Genomic DNA, 16,745 nt, shown 5'->3' with positions numbered 1-16,745 from the left:
TAAATTTAAATTGATGAATTTAAACTCTGGTGATTATTCATACTGTGATTCCTTGTAATGAACCGTACTATCTTAAGTGCAGTAGAGATAGTGATTCATGAAGCGACATCTGCTTCAATGTATTTTTGCAAATGTGGACTTGAAATTATCCCTGTTCTCTGAAAATAAGGTCATCTTTTTTCAAAACATCGGTCCTGGCTTAACTAGTAACTTAATATTGTAAAATCAGCGTGTAATTCCTTAACGTACTATAGCGTGGTAACTTGCACTGAATCTTTTTTCCCCAAGTTAAATTCTGCAACATACACTTTTCCTATAAATTATTCAAACTTATTTCTTGAAGCAGCTTGAAGGTGGAGGAAGGATGGAAGGAAGTGGTGTGGTTGGGATGGATTTGGTGTTGAAGCAAATGAAATATATAAGTTAGTCAAATTATGTGAAAATTCAAGCAATGATATTTTCTTTAGGGTTCTGTGCCACACTAAACGAAATTTGGGGCTTGCTCAATTAAAGCTATATCTTTAACACCAACACTTTCGTCTTAAAATCTCTTCTCTTAAAAATGAATGGTTTTTAAATACTTGTTGATGGGGTTTTTTTTTAAATAGTTCTTGAATGAATCAGTCTGAACCAGCTTTCTGATACTGAGTACCAAAGAATGTTTAAAAAAAGAGGTTGCCATATGTTTTCTGTACTAGAAACTTCTGTTACTGGTGACTTGAGCTAATGCTTCTGAATGTGAAAATTAAAATTCAATTGAAAAACAGAGGATAATATCCATAATTATATTTTGATAGGAAATGCCTCATACTTGTACCTCTGACTGATTTTCAGGCGGGTGGCAAGGACACCTTAATTTCATATACTTGCAATACTGATAAATAAAAAAAATCTGAGGCATACTGAAGTATATGTTTGTCATTTTTATTCACAAAATTGGACCTTTTTGCAAAGATGGGGCTGCTTCTGTGAACTCTTGGGGAAAATATAAGAAAGTTTGCTTCTCCTCATGTCTTAGGAAACATTGGCACACTCAGCTGGGCATAGAAGATGTCAGTTGAAACATCTGTGAGCCTGGCAGAGCAAAAACTTGAACCCAGCTCTCTGTCTCGTGCCTAGTGAATGCTCTGGCCACTGGTACCTTCTGTGTATTTTCACATGTATTTTCATAAAAGTTTTGCTTCCATTCTACTATGGAGTAAATATCAATGCTTTATAAAGTGAGGAAGTTAGTCCTTCCTTATTAAAAAATCAGTAATATATGTAAGATACCAGTCTTTAGTAAAAAAAAAAAAAAATTAATCTGCTTTAGTTTGCATGATTCCAGGAAAAAGTAGCATTGTTTTCAAGAAGAGGGAGAAAAAATAAATAGGGATCTTAGCCCATCACACCTTTATGGTGAAATAACATTATTAAGTGTTATAATAAAAGTTCTTTGTTATAGTGCTACTAAGGCACAAATGTTGTCTTGTATAAAATATCATACAAGGTAGAATTAACTTGAATGACTGTAAGGTCTTGTTTTCAGAATCAGGGAAGTAATTTGAGGGCAAAATTTGATTCCAAGTGAGTGACAGCTCAACTATAGATACAGTTTATAAACTATGTGTTAGCAACAGTATCATCATAACATTGTAATTAAGGTTTTTCATTACAGTTGCTATTGAGCATGTTTCAGTCAATGTTCATGTTTTGATATGACAGGTGATTGTTAACTGCTTAATGAAGTGCAGTTTGAAGTGACATTTGGTTTCTTTATTTGTTTTTCTGAGATGTTTTGAGTTCATGTTCAGCACATGATCATGTGTTGAACAGGAGGCTATATTTTTAAAGACAGCCCTAATTCCATCTCCAGAAGTATTTCCTGACTTGTATCTTGCATCTAGTTTTGTCTCTTGTTGCTTCTGGCCCACAGGAAGCCCAAATAAATACCGGAAAATCAGAGATGTGCATTAATATTGAAAAAGCAACATTAAGTTACACCCATATTTTTTCTGGCAGGAAGCCCTGTGAAAATAGCCACCCACAGAGATTATAAGTGCTCCTGACCTGGGTAGTTTACTTAGTAAAGAGTTTTAAATAACCAAAAGTAAAACAGTGGAGCCTTCAGTGGACAAACTAATGCCTTTCTACTGCCCTAAATCTTAAACTTGAATCATCACTATAGAGTCTCAGTTGCAGTAAACACAGGGGGGTCTGAAACCCAGTACCCAAGCTGTAGACGCAAAGTGTGGTGGTTACTTGAAACAGTGCCCCCACCTGTCCTGCTTTTAAATGATAACATGATTTTCAGAAAACGGATATAGCTGGGGAACAATAACATACTCATCATAACTTGAGTTTATAAAAGCTTATTGTGCACATTTCTGTGGCCAACTTCTCTAAATTGTTTTTAAAAATAATGGGATTTTTTTAAAAGTGCAGTTCCATGTAAGTGTGTCAAATTCAATATTGTTTACTGGGGAAAAAAAGTGTTCATTCATTGGTGGAATCAGCTATAGTTTTCTGGTTGCTCATAGACTGTGTTGTAGGAACCTTATAGGTATTCCCTGATCTTCGTGAGAAACTGATCCAGTCAGTATGTGGGTAGTTGATTTCTCCCACCACTACTGTCACTACTACTACTCTACACTTCTTCCTTAATCTCATTTAACATTTTCTCATAACTATCTTATTAATGATCAGAAATACACTACAAATATTACATTTCTATCAATAAAATATGGGATGTGCACCCAGAAAATTTTTCCTGTAATATTTTTATCCTTCATATATCCTCCACTTGCTTGCTTGACTTTTTTGACTTCTATAAAATTAAAGACAGGCAAGAGTGAACTGCCAGGAAATGTACCACTGAGAGCCGAGTTTTCTGTCTAGCGAGAAGTTCTGGAATCTAAATTCAGTTTAGATGTCATTGTTACCAACATAAATCAGCTCTACTGACTCCTTCCCTGGACTCTCAAACAAACTGTCCAACTGTCTAGGGGGGGTCTTCCTTTTCACTCAGCTGGACAGTCCCCCTGGACATCTCTTCCCCCCCAGTAGAATCCCCCACTATCATCATCTGCTTCTTTCTATCCTTTAAGTTCTTGTCACTGTGTTATCATCAGAACAGGAACTGGTCAAATTTTCCTTTCTTCCATGCATTTGTCCATCCTCAGGACACCTCCTTATACAAGGTCCTTGGCAGGAGTAAAGACACAAACTGAGAACCTCATTCACACTGTCCTCACCTATCTGCCTTTTGCCCTTTTTGAGCAAAACTCTGTTATAAACAACTCTACTTTCTGTCTCTGCTGTACTACAATTGAGTCTTAATGTAGAAATTTGACTACTTGGATCTGAGTTTTGATTTTTTTAGCTAAAGGTGCAACACTAGTCACAACACGATATCTTTTTATATCATCCTGGTCTCTTATTAATAACTCTGTGGAACACTTTAGTCTAAGTGTTTTGGTTTGGCTTTTTTCACCCTTAAGTTAAAGCAGGGTCCCAGTTAGAAGTGTACAAAAATATCTGATGTATGTTACTGTGTTCTTTCAGGTAGGTGAGCTGACAGTGAGACAGACCTGTCACAATTAATTTTGACAGGGACAGTATTTTGTTTACTTGCAGGGATGTTATTTAAGATGCTAGGTTTTTATTATTGGCTTCTATATTGAAATTTCCTAAAAAAACCAAAAAAACAACTAACTTGTATTTTTTTGAATCCTAACCCAAGTACTTGTCCTTTTTAAAGGAGTTTCTACAGCGGGAACCGCAGCAATCAAGGAGGAAAATACTCCTATTACAGATACAGATTCTGTGCTGGCTGAAGGGGCTGTTGAAGCAAAGGAGAACTTTCACCCAAAGGAACAAAACCAAATGTTGCAATCTCTTTTCTCTTTGCTCCGTGAAGAGGTTGAGCAGATGGATTCAAAGATACTGCCCCTATGTCTACATCAGGTACTTCCTGTGATTATGGGTTACTGCATCAAATTTTGTTTTTATTTGAGACTTTATTCGTAAGGAAAAAAGGCAATAAATGCGACAAATACCATGGACTGGATATTTTGATGTATAACAGATGGTCAAGGCAAATATCTCCTTAAGGTCTTGTAATATTTGTTAAATTATAAATTGCCTTGTAAGTATATTCTGCAGTTAAAAGAAACTCTTAAGGATGGGTTTTCTAATTCCCTAAATGATGAAATTCTAGTTTGGCAGGAATTTAGGAAAATCACTCTTCAGTATAAATTAAATATGTTTGGTAAGATGCTGGTATAGGTACAAGAGAGCAAATATGTAAATAACATTTTAAACCTGGAGTTGTTTTTACTGTTGCAGACTTCTTTCATGCATGAATGCTAGGATTCCAAGTGTATAACTTTATATAAGCACAGTTGCCAAACCTGTAAGATCAAAGGGAAAACAGCGTGGTTTGAAAAGCAATCTTTTTATTAACTGGCCAGTGTGTAGGGTTTTTTTCTGGAGGTTATGATGCAGAAGAATTATGTGGATAGGACTTAATGCAGTATTAATTCGTAGCATAGTTGTGTCAGACTAAGAGTGGACTGGAAGAGTTTTCGTTTGGCTGTGATGTCTAATATGGGCAATATGTAGATATTACACATGCCTGATTTGACTTAGTTGGATTATCTTTATTTTGGAAAATTGGATGATTTTTATATTTTAAATTGCTAAACTGCAATAACACTCCTGCATTCTTATTCTCTTTGATACAAATAAGTGATTAGATTTGAGAAAGAGGTTTCTCTTCAGTTGTTGCGTGTTATAGATAATTTACATTTGACAAAGAATTTTAAATTATTTTTTTCTAATCTGTGCTTCAGCAAAGGTATTTGATACTGTTCCTTAACTTATGTGAAACTTAGCTTTTGGGTTAACAATTTGTACTTTTAGACACTTTGAATTTGGTGGTCATTCATGAGTCAGTACAAAGGGCATTTTTGGAAAACAACACAGGGCAAAAACTTCAGAACACTTACAGACACCGAGTGTCATCGAACGTGATGGAGATGAAATCTTGTTTGTTGGTTTTAGGTGACTAAGCCACACCCTAAGGGTAACAACATTTTGAAAGTCATACAGGAACTGTGACAGAATCTGCATTTCCAGATTCAAACATGTACTCAAGCATCATCTTTTTTTTTCCCTAAGAAATACCAAGCATTTTGAATGGATTGTTTGAAAGCAAGCTAGCAGAACTTACAAGGATCGTAACATGTTTTTTAATTGTGGGGAGGGCAGAGGAGGAAAGGATTTTAAATTTAGCATTCACATAAAGTGAATCTATTAAGAATTTTTTTTCCTTTTCTAGTGAATTAACCTGTCATCTTCAGTCTTTTTTTTTTTAGATTGTTAATACAACCTGCTAGTAACTTTTTTTATGCCAAGTCTAGCAAATACTCTATCACATTCTGTTTTTATTCTGTATGATAAAATTCAATGTAAAATCAAGAGCTGTATTGGATGTTCTGGAGTATTAGCAATCTGTGGTGTTAGTGGGAAGCCTGTATTGAGTATTGAAAGGCTGTGGGATATTAGGGACTGTTCTAAGGTTTAACTTTTAATTAAAATAGGATGTGATTTTTTTTTCCTGTCTTGAATGGGATTAATTTGATTTGTTTAGCATTTGTTACAGAATCTAATTTATATATAAAACATAGAAAAAGAGCTTTGACAGCTCCAAAAATCCTTAGAAGACTACTGTGGAATGCAGACAAAATGTACAAATAAAGAATCTTAGAAATCACTTAGCAATTCTCGTTTGAAGGTACCAGGCTCAGAATGGTCTACTGGTTAGTAATGAAGCTGAGAGGCAGGAAAATACAATTTGTAACCTAGATTCCTCTATCAAGTTACTGTATTTTTTGAGCAATCACCTTTAGACTTTTACAAAAGTGCCTGCTTGTTAAGCTCTTCATATTATGATTATCTAAATTGATGTCCCAAAGATTTTGAGACTGAATTTTTGTGTGCTCCCACGGAAGTCATTGGAGTATCATCTATGAGGTGCCTCAACCAGAACGTTCTGGTCTCAGGGTGCCTGCAATTTCTGGACACATTTTGCTAGCATGGCCCTTGCCTCACCATGCATGGCAAGTAGGAAGATTGCCAACATTCACTGTCCTGGAAGACTGATTAGTTGCTTATAAAGATGACCGATAGTGTAGAGTTCTGTAGAATATTTTTACTTCTGAAGTTTATATTTTTTGTATTTCATTGCATGCCCAAACAAAGCTGTCAGTATTCCTCAGCTTCCTGTGAAAGCCTGCACAGTTTTCTAGCAAGCACAAATAAGTTGTTGTTGCAATTCTCAAAAATTATTTGTCTAGAGGGAGGAATTGGAAGAAAAAGGTTTCAGTTACTACGTTAGCTTTTCCATAGAGTGTTACATCTTTTCCTTTCCAGAAATCAGCTCTAACTTTTCTGTGATACTCCCCACCAGTGTCAAAGTGAAATTCTGATTAAAAATATATTAATTTTCTGACTGCCTGTGGATGCTTGCTTTCTCTGAGCTGGTTGCATGAACTTAGTGACATGAGGTAGAGGATCTTCAAGTTTTTTTTCACACAGTAGAGCAGCTTCAGGAAAGGAGGTGGCACAAGACTGCTGCAGTGGTATTGTCTGGCTCCTGTGGATAGGCTAGAAGTAATACAGAAAAAAGTTCAGAACTTGAGTCCTTTTATGTTTATCTCATGAATTTCAAATATTCCTATTTTACGCAGAATTTGAAATATTTGTTGTAATTATCTATTGTAAAAAGGATATAAACAGGAAACTCATTGTTATGTTTCTGATGTGGTGATAGGCAATATTTTTAGTGTCTTTTATCCGAAGACTGTTCTTTTCTCATCGATCAGGAAACCTCCATTTTTCCATTTTAACACATTTCAGTGTAATGCTCAGGAGAGCACAGCAATGATCTTAGTTTGGTCAAAGATAAGGAAGTGACAGAATACAAACTCTTGAACTCATCTCACTAAACACAGTACTTTTGTGCTATGTCATTTTAAAGCTTTTTAATATGATAACTAGAAATGTTTCTGAAATAATTTTTCTTGTTGTAGCAACATAAAACTCACTAACATTGGAGCAAACCCATTTATGTGAGAGGACTTAATATTTCTTTGTTTTTTGATACTCTTTTAAAACATTTTTCCTAGAATAAGAATACATGTATTTTGTCTGAGCATTCCAATGTTACCCAAACTAAATATGAACCTGCAAACCAGATGTTTAAAACTATGATAAAAAATTCACATAATATCCTTAGCACTCTCATGAAAATTATAGATTTCCTAATTTATTTTTTTTATCTTTGCAGATAGCCGAGACCTATTTTCAAGAGGAGGAATGTATCCTTTTACTTGTAGAAATTGTTATACAGTACTAAAATAACGTGGCATGATAACGCATAAAAGACAAATGCTTTACTGTTGACTCACATGTTTGGTAAAAGTTTTAATGGTTAAACCTCTGATAATTACTCTGATATATTTCAGTAATTTTGGGAGAGAATAATCATATTAACCATTAAAGTTAAATTACAGTTTTATAAAAAGTGGACTGGGATTTCCTCTTTGCTTTTAAGGGAAAATGATCAGGCTATAAAAAGAAGAAGCAAGAGTGGTAAGCCCTTAAGGTATATGTGATTCATTAAGGTCCAGCATAAATTACAGAATTTGTACATACAGATTATTTCTTTATTATGCAGTTTGTTACATACAAAATATGACAAATAGGCAATTGTAATGGCTAAATAACAAGACATAAGAAACCTAGCAAATTATCTTAGCCTGTAGTACAAAACCAGAGAACTAACTGTTGCAGTATTATAAGAGCAATATTTAAATACAGTATCCATCGCTGTCTTAGAAGACTACACTTTTGTCTTGGTCATCCTAATTCTAAAGCATCCATCAGAAAATCCAAAATGCACTGCTCAAGATAAAGGCATGGAAAAATTCTGTTGTAAATTATGGCAATGCTGGGGGAAATACAGTAAATTTAAAATTTAAAAAGCATGATAGAAAGACAGTTCCTCTTTCATCAAAGTTGCTTTAATTGAAGGACATTGTATTTAAAGCTGATCAAAAGAAATATTTTTTAATGCAATGTACACTTGGTGTGTGGAATTCAACACCACTATATAATACATATTTATGAAGGATATCTCCTCTGTACTTGCAGCCATCAGTTTCCTGAGGTTAATAAAGAACTTACTTGATCATGTTGCACTGTATTAATTATCCATGACAAACATTTTAATTCATCCAGCATGGAACTTCATATTAACAATAATTCAGGGTTTGTTGCTGTGATCCTCTAAGGCTATCTCTCTGATCTGTAATTCTACTTCTAATAACAGATTTCTTGAAGGCAAGGAATATTCTCTCCATTAATATTGTTGTTCATAAGCCATGCTATTTATATGTTGCATGAGGCTAACAAGAATAACAAGTACTGGTTGTGTTTTTGTAATAATTACTCCACTATTTTAATTAGCATGAATAATGGAAAGTGTTTTTTCTGTGTGACAAAGAACATCATTCACTGTACCTCTATCCTCATTGTATTGTAGAATTTCATTTTGAATAGCTGGTAAAATGGCTTTAAAGACCACAACTAACAACTTAGGCTTGGTGGAGCTAGAATTATCCTGAGTATTATAAAACATGTGACTATCAGTATACCTTTGTGAATATATTGATAACCCTAAGGGAGGGGAAAGACTTCTTCATACAGAAGAAAAGTAAGCAGAATCTTCAGGAAGACAAAAGGTAAACTCAGCAGTGCAACAGTGTTGTATACAATGGTTGAAAAGGGGGCAGCTATTTTTCGGAAGTTTAAGGTGGAGAAATTTTTTTTAATATTTTCTCCAGCTGGTCAGTAGAGAGGAGCTATATTTTCAGCTAGACATGGTTATTGGCATATAATTGTATTTCTTGAGATATACTTGCTGGTATTTGTGTAATTTTGCTTTTCGTTTCCCAGAGATTTCATTTTTTTGGTAAGAGTTATCAGCATAATAACATTTCATTTGTTTCTTTCTAGAAAAATAATTTGTTGGTCTTAGGGCATGTGGGGAGAAGTAGCTGCTGAAAAGAATAGGATTTTCGTTTTTGGAACTTTTCTCAACTTATTTTACTTCTTACCTGCTGTTTTCATGTCTGCTGCTTTTTTCTTTCTTGCACAGATATCTAGATTCTAGCCATTATTCATTTTGATTCACTTATTTCAAATTTCAAGTGCATAATGACTTCCCTTTCAAATATGGTGCTAAATATAAATAAATCATAACACATCCACAGATGTGTCCATTTTTCTTTAACCTTCCATTCAGATGAGAAGGCAATGAAGTTCATTCAGCTTGAACGACTGTATCATGAGCGGCTGCTTGCAAATCTTTCTTCCATACAGGAGCAGTGGGGTGAGTACCAGCTAAACTAATATCGTAGAAGAAAGAGTTAATTTAGTCTGTACTTCTAAACAAGAGAGTATACATATTTAAAAAGTTGCATAGCAAAAGCAGCATTTCTATCAGAATTTCTTTGAGCTTGTTACAAGAAAAACATTCCTGCTTTAGATTTGTTTGCACATATTTTATGGTAAAGGTGCAAATAGTTTGTAATTCTTTATTTTATTAATTAAGACTTTGATCCACAGTTGTTTTGAGCTTATTTTTGGGTTCGGGTTGGTGAGTCTGATGTGATAAAAATAAAGTGTGTTGTGAAAGAATAGGATGCCATTTTGCGTATTCTGAAACAAGATTGTAGAGCATACACAGAAAAGTTGTCAATATTTCTCAATTAATTAGTTTCCACTATATGTTTTATGTTAAGCAAATACTACTTTTATAATATTTTGAGTAACAATTATTTTTATTTCATTTAGAAAGAAAATGGAAAACAGCAGTTCCTAGTCCCGTTACAACACTGAGGAATTCTGCTAAAGAACTGAGCGGCCAAGAGCTGGAAAAGCTTACTAGAGTTTGCTCTTTGCATCTACAGTAAGTATTAGAACATATTATTACTTTCCAAGTACTAATATGTTAGTGCAGCTGTTGTCTCCTTGCTGGTATAGGTGTTTTAAAATAGTGTCAAAATAAAAGTTGTGTCGCGCTGACTTGAATTTAGTTATAAAGTCGTGGTTCTTTTTGATATATAACTAAAATATTTTTGTTGCCATCAATTGTTTTAATATGGTTTGAGGAATCTATGGGGACTAGATCTTAAATGCTTTCAGCAAATCACTAGTTTTCCGGAAATGGAGTTTTGAGTTTTAGTAGTTCAGCCAAGGTAAAAAAATCTGAATAGTGTTAATTTAGGAAGAGAGGCTGTAGAACTGATGATAGGTGTTCCTGATGATGGGTGTTCTTGTCTAATACCTACTGTTCTAATCACTGTTTTCAAATGCAATTGCCTAGCATCTCTGCCTTCAGTACCCTTATTAACCCAGTGCTTTTCCCTCGATTTTATTCTCAATTTTCCCACATTTTAGGACAATTCCTTAATGCTATAAGTACTTCTTGTTATCTTCTATGTTAATTTCATATAGGTTGCATTAACATTATGAAGCAACGATTCTGTACAGTATTCTGAAAAGTTGTGAAATCTTAGTTCATACCTGCTTTGCCTGATGCATCAGCCTTCTGAATTAGCATATCCCAGTATAACAAAGTTGTGGCAGTGCCTAGGGTGCATTTCTGGATAGTAACATGGGATTATACCTGTCAGGAAGGAGAAGATCTATTATGTCATGGGTGAATGCCCTACCACCTAGATATTGATTTTAAGGGACAAATGGAAAAAATTATACGAGCTGCCACTGAAAAATGATCAGCCAATGACCATAAGGAAACTAACCACATTCAAAGGTTGTGAAAAGACCTGCCAGTGACAAGAGAGATGCTCTCAATCAGATGGGGAGAGAAAGCGTTTTCAAGTACATTTGCACTGACGGAGTCATTCTGGATATAACAAAAGCCAAAATGCTCCTGTTTTTCATAGAGAGTATGATTTGGCTATCACATTTTTTATTCTGGGTGATGATGGTGAAGTTTGAAAACACCCAGGCTGATTGCCAGAACCCAGGCAGGGATGTAATGTTGTTTATTTGTAGCCTGAATGCCTTTGGGTGGGAGCCCCTTGGAAGCGCACTCCTGAGCTTCCGCAGGAAGACAAGGCAGGTCGAGCACCATGGTTGCATGTTTACACCCCCAGTGGGCTGCCACTGAGAGATTGCACTCAGAGTGCCTGCAGGCTTCCTCAGCCTACATTTCCTTACACGTGACTTTGCAAACCCACAGAAAGATTTAAGATTCAAGTCTGTTGCGATTTATAAGCTGCAATAAGCAGCACCTCCCTATAGTCACCTGGAATGTCACCTTGTTGAGAATAACTCTGCTTTCTCCTTCATTTCAGTTATGAAATATCATTCTGTGTTCTGAGAAACTCTGAAATTTGATAAAAATTAAGACTTGTGTTCATTTGCAATGATTAGTGTTCTGTACTTAATATTACTACTCTTTGAAACTCTCTAGGCAAAAGCCTGATTGCTTTTATTGTTTCATATGGGGGTTTTTTCCTAAGCTTTAAACTCAATTTATTTTTTAATTAAAATTACACTTTAATATTGAATGAATAACATGCAGGTCTTGAAAAATATGAACATTTTGTTTTCGTAACTGAAAGTAATTTTTCTGATAGTCAGCATTTACAGCTACATACTGGACACGTTTATTCTTTAAAGATAGTTTCGAGTGTCCCTTATTTGAAGTTTAAATGGTAAAAATTTAAAAGTCAATGTACCTTTTAAAAGTTTTTGTTAGGGTATGAACATCAGTACTTTTCCCTTGTATCTCTCTTATTTTTTTCAGTAGATTTAAATAAAATGCTCTGCATTTTATCTTCATTGCTATATGAAAGACTGCAAGATAGACTGTGTGTGATAGATCACAGTGTGCATGAATCTCCACACAGTTTGCCAAGTCCACACTGACTGTTAGCAGTGCTGATCCACCTCTGAATCTGAGTGGAATCAGTGGGAGCTGCTGTACCTTACAGTACCCAGAAATTGTGTCCCAGTCTGTGGAGAGGGAAGTATGTTTTGTGGGGATTTTTTTCCATTCTTCAATCTCTGCTATAGTGATCAGTATTTTTAATAGTATATTAAATATACTATCTGTATAAATAGATATCAAGTCCTGACATGATTTTTAAAGTTGGTAGAGTTCCTTCTGAGCATAAACTTTTACAGGGATTTACATTTCCTGATACGTTGTGGTAAATTTTATTCTGACTTCTTCTCAATTAGGTGGAGCAATGTTAGGGTGAGTTGGTCTTCTGATGATATTCACACAAGTAGAGATGTATGCTAGCATGCTAACACTGTCTTAATGTAAGAAAAATTCTGTGCTAATTTTAGAACAGAGTAAAAAGTTTATAAGATTTCAATTACATTTATTATTAAGAAAGTTGCTACTAGGTTAATTTATTCTTTTTTCTTTATTCCTGCAGGCCACAGTCATCCAAAAATAAGGTAAGCAGCTGTTTAATTGAATTCTGCTTTGTCAAAGATTGGTAATAAATATATTTCAAAAAATTATTAGATAAAATCTTTCAAGTTTTGAAGCTGTTTAACATTTGAATGTCTCAAAAAGTCCCAGCATTCCTGTTTAATTCCAAAAAATTACAGGAAATACTATCATATTTTACAGTTATTAGCTGCAGAAAATACATGGGAAAGCGGTTGTTTGCCTCAGTTAATGGAATCCAAAAATGTAAAGGAAAGAGAAGCTGCTGCTTTTAAATCAGGTATGTGTGTATGTATTTACATGTGCATACATTTTTTGGAAATGTTACACTATAATGATAAATTCCTATAAATGCAGTGAAGCTATTTCATTTGAATCTACAGCATTTATTGGATTTCCACAAATGCATTAAGCTGCACAATGGATGTGCTATGCAATTTTAATTAGTTATTGATATTCAGAATTTGTAAAGTAATTCTAACCTCCATCAAAAAAGTCTTAAATGTGCATGCATTTATAGCAACTTACATAAGCTACAAAATTGTATAAAACTAGAGATAAGATGCATAATTTGTGTGTGTAAAATACAAGGTAAACAATCTGATAATAAATATTCTGAGGTGTGGCAATTCAATATAGTAAACAGTATTAGTAACTATTTTAAGTTACATGCAATGTACAGATTTTGAGATGCATTCTTCTGAAACAGCACAGAAAATGATGAAGCTTTTGGGGTCTCTTGAAGAGAAAAACATACTTTGGTTCATTGTTTTCAGTACACACTTTTATGTCAGCCTCATTTTCCTTTTTCTGCCTTCGGGCAGTGGCTGTTTTGTTTGAGTAATTTTTTAGAATCTTTGGGTTCTTATGAAACATTTATAAATTAATAAATTGTTAAAATGGAGACAGAATGGGAAAGAATATTGGTAGATTACCAGGCTGTGCTTTATCTCTCCTCTCTTTGAGCAAAAAGTTTCTTTTTTTTTTTTTGCCACATTCCAGTTGTCAAATATTGGCCTAAACTAAGTTTCCTTAAAACCAGCTAGAATTTGTCATAAGGTAATGATTGGCCTAAGTGATCCTAGAAGGTCCCTTTCAACTTAAACTATCCTACAAGTGTGTGTCAACCAGGATGTTCAGGAGAATCAGAAATGGACGAAGACACAGAGTCACAATTCTCTACATGTATGGATCTTCCTCATCTCCATCCTCTTTTACCATGACCTCTATACTGCCTTTACTGCCTTTTCTCTATCTTTATTCTTGCAACATAACTAATCATAGAACATTGAAAACATGAAACAAACATGTTCTGCAGCTCAGAAAGCAAATCGAAAGAACTCAGTGCTTTTTATTTTTGGATGGTTGGAAATTCCCATGGAAAAAAATTAGGTGATTACAATTTTTCCATTAATTTTGTTCCAAGTGGGAACAAAAACTTTCTGAAGAGCAGAATTTCTGAACATTTGAAACTTCTGAATTCAGGAGCATTTTGTTTCAAAGTTGAAATATTGTAGTACAACGTATTGACCTAACGTGGAAGTAATTAATGGTGTAAATGGATTTTTTCATGCCTTTCTCTTAATGTAAATCTTAATGTCAAAATGTCATCAAAATCTTTGGGTTCCTCTGAAATCCTGGTAAATTAATGAAGCTATGCCATCCAATAGAAAGCAGTTCTGCTGAGAATTTTTCAGCAGTGCTAAATACTTTCAATACAAAGATAGGAATATTTCAACACTAACTCAAGTTTAAATGGTTGAGATTTGCAAAAGATGCTTTTCAGAAGATTAGCAGGTTCTTGAGGAAGCAATGACTTCTCTCCCCGACAGGTCTCATCAGCTGTTCAGGCAACACGCGGCCATGAACAGAAGCAACCCCTCACAGTGACAATCCATCCGTAGCACAGGGGTGAATGCTTTTTGTTCCAGTTAGAAGGATTTGAGTAGGGAAGCCATCAGTATGAACCAGTAGAGAAATTTGAAAAAAGTGGTTCATAACTCTGAAATAATATTCAGGCTGCGTCTGAGTGATTCAGCTCAGGACTGGAAGCAATATGGCCGTTTGGGGCTGGTTCTGGATTTTGCCTGAAGCCCAGCAGAATCCTATACTATAATAACCATACAGTTCCTGATACTCAACCTGTTCAGCAGTAGCCTAAATGCAAGGGCCTTCTCGTGGAAAACTTAGAATGCTTGACTTCTGCTTTTTGGGTGTTTTTTTCCTCTACAAAAAAAATGAAAAATGGAAAGTAAATATGTGAGCTTTTACTTCTTTTAGAAATGTATCTGCCAATCTGAAGGCAGAACTGCTTAACTGGGCTGCTTGTAATAGAATCTGACTTACAGTAAGACATGAAAAGGAAACTCTCAAGTGGTTTGAGGACTAACCTTCATATGAATTCATAGTCAATAAGAATTTATGTAGCAATTATCAATGAGAATACATATAATACATTGTAGAGGTAGCTATATTACATTGTAAAGATTATTGCACTGTACTATGGCAGCATCTTTGAAGTAAAATAAAACTTCTTTAGTAATCTAAAGCAAAAATTACTCCATTAACTTGCTGAAGACATTTGGGAACTTAGTTTGAGGCTCTGTAGGCAGTTGATCCTAAGAATTCACAATTCCTGTATCGTGGGGATACAGTGACCGAGAAACAGCTTTATAAGTAGTCAGCCAATCAAGGTTCCCAGGACAGTCACTGAATTAGTTTTCTGCCCTTCTGAGCAAAGATTGTGAATGGTCTGTTCTACTACATTTTCCTTTCTGACTGATTTTCACTCTGAGTCTTCCAGCAGAGAGAACTGGGCCCTTACAGCTACGTGTGTGTATATTAAAAGATGAGGTTTGATACATCGTATACCCATGAATTTCTTCCATTTCTGACTGAAAGCCTTAATAGCCTTAGTGTAAACTAAAGATAAATTAATGTGTTTCATGAAAACTTTTCTAATGAAATACTGAATTTAATAGAATTTAATAAACCCCTTAACATAAGTTTGCAGTGTGTACATATAGACCTGTTTCCAAGATGGGGAGGAATTCCTTATACCCTGTTTTCTTTCAGGTCCTATGGGATTTGTTATCAGTTGGCAAGAATTGCAGAGATGGAGAAGTGTGAATTCTCCACTGGTAGATTACTGTAGATCAGTACTCTGTCTGCTAGATTGTCTTGGATTAACAGGATAAAGTGGTGGCTGTGGGTTTCTGGGATGAACAAAGCAAATGTTTATTTTAAAGCAACTCAGGGGAAAAAGCATTTCTTAAATTACCATAAGTTCTTTTGTTGCTAAAAAATTTTTGGTAGACACTTTGTTGTATTTCTATCAGTCAGCTAAAAATTACTGCCACGGGTGGGTATGTCTTCAATTAACTTAGTAAGCAAAGGCATCTTTTCTAATTAAGTATTCAAGTATTTGTCTTAACTTGCCTTTAGTTCGCAGTGGGAAGGGGTTGTCTGAAGTAGGTGTAAAAAAAATACTGAACACTGCTGAAAACTTGATGTGGAATGTAACAATGATCGTTGCATCTCAGTTCCTGTACATCTGTGGTTAGATAACAGTGCTAGGATCATTTATTACTTTCTTAGGAATAGAGCCCTGAGCTCAAGGGGCCACCTTTCACAGTAAAGATTTTGATTTAATTTCCAATTCCATTTAATCTTTGTTACAGTTGGGGCTGCCAACAAAGATGCCTGTTGTAATGGGATGTATCCACTAGGAAAAATTGACAGATGGTAACAAAATCTTGTACCAATAATCCAGGCTGTGTTTGAACTCATGACCTATATGTGAAGGGCTCAGTATCCCGTTACAAATCCCTTGAGCTGTCAACTCATCTGTGTCTGATTTTCAAAAAGTCCCTGTGTCACACCTATTTCTTCTTTCAGTGCTTTACAGAAGTTAGGTTCCTTGTACCCTTTCTATCTGTTAACATCATTCTGGTATTTTTTCCATGTTTTGGTTTGCTTGGATATTCTCTTTTTCAGTTTCCAAGCCTGTCTTTTCTGTACTACCTTGTATTTCATTATCCATTTTAAGGGGGATAGTTTGGAATTTAATAAAATTGTTCAATACAATGAATTAATGCAAATATTTGTTTTAATGAATGTGACCCTATTTCATGTAACAAGTTCAGGAAATTCCTCAGATTTTAAGTGAGGTTTTAACAAGTGAGGAAAGATAAAATTTGCATAG

At 34.8% G+C, this 16,745-nt stretch overlaps 1 protein-coding gene across 5 annotated transcripts in view; it reads left to right on the top strand.

The window, feature by feature from the left end:
• CNST (consortin, connexin sorting protein) overlaps positions 1–16,745 on the top strand; it is a 49,428-nt gene that overhangs the window by 17,727 nt on the left and 14,956 nt on the right. For all 5 annotated transcript variants that reach the window (XM_032682736.1, XM_032682739.1, XM_032682737.1 and 2 more), the window contains 6 exons: positions 3,740–3,945; positions 7,331–7,361; positions 9,350–9,436; positions 9,901–10,015; positions 12,525–12,546; positions 12,725–12,821. In XM_032682736.1, the coding sequence (XP_032538627.1) occupies positions 3,740–3,945; positions 7,331–7,361; positions 9,350–9,436; positions 9,901–10,015; positions 12,525–12,546; positions 12,725–12,821 (558 nt within the window). The remainder of the gene's footprint in view (positions 1–3,739; positions 3,946–7,330; positions 7,362–9,349; positions 9,437–9,900; positions 10,016–12,524; positions 12,547–12,724; positions 12,822–16,745) is intronic.

Source organism: Chiroxiphia lanceolata, chromosome 3, assembly GCF_009829145.1.
Source record: "Chiroxiphia lanceolata isolate bChiLan1 chromosome 3, bChiLan1.pri, whole genome shotgun sequence".
In the NCBI taxonomy this organism is placed as follows: Eukaryota; Metazoa; Chordata; class Aves; order Passeriformes; family Pipridae; genus Chiroxiphia; species Chiroxiphia lanceolata.
The sequence above is the reverse complement of the archived record's forward strand: the minus strand, read 5'-3'. Positions and strand labels throughout refer to the sequence as shown.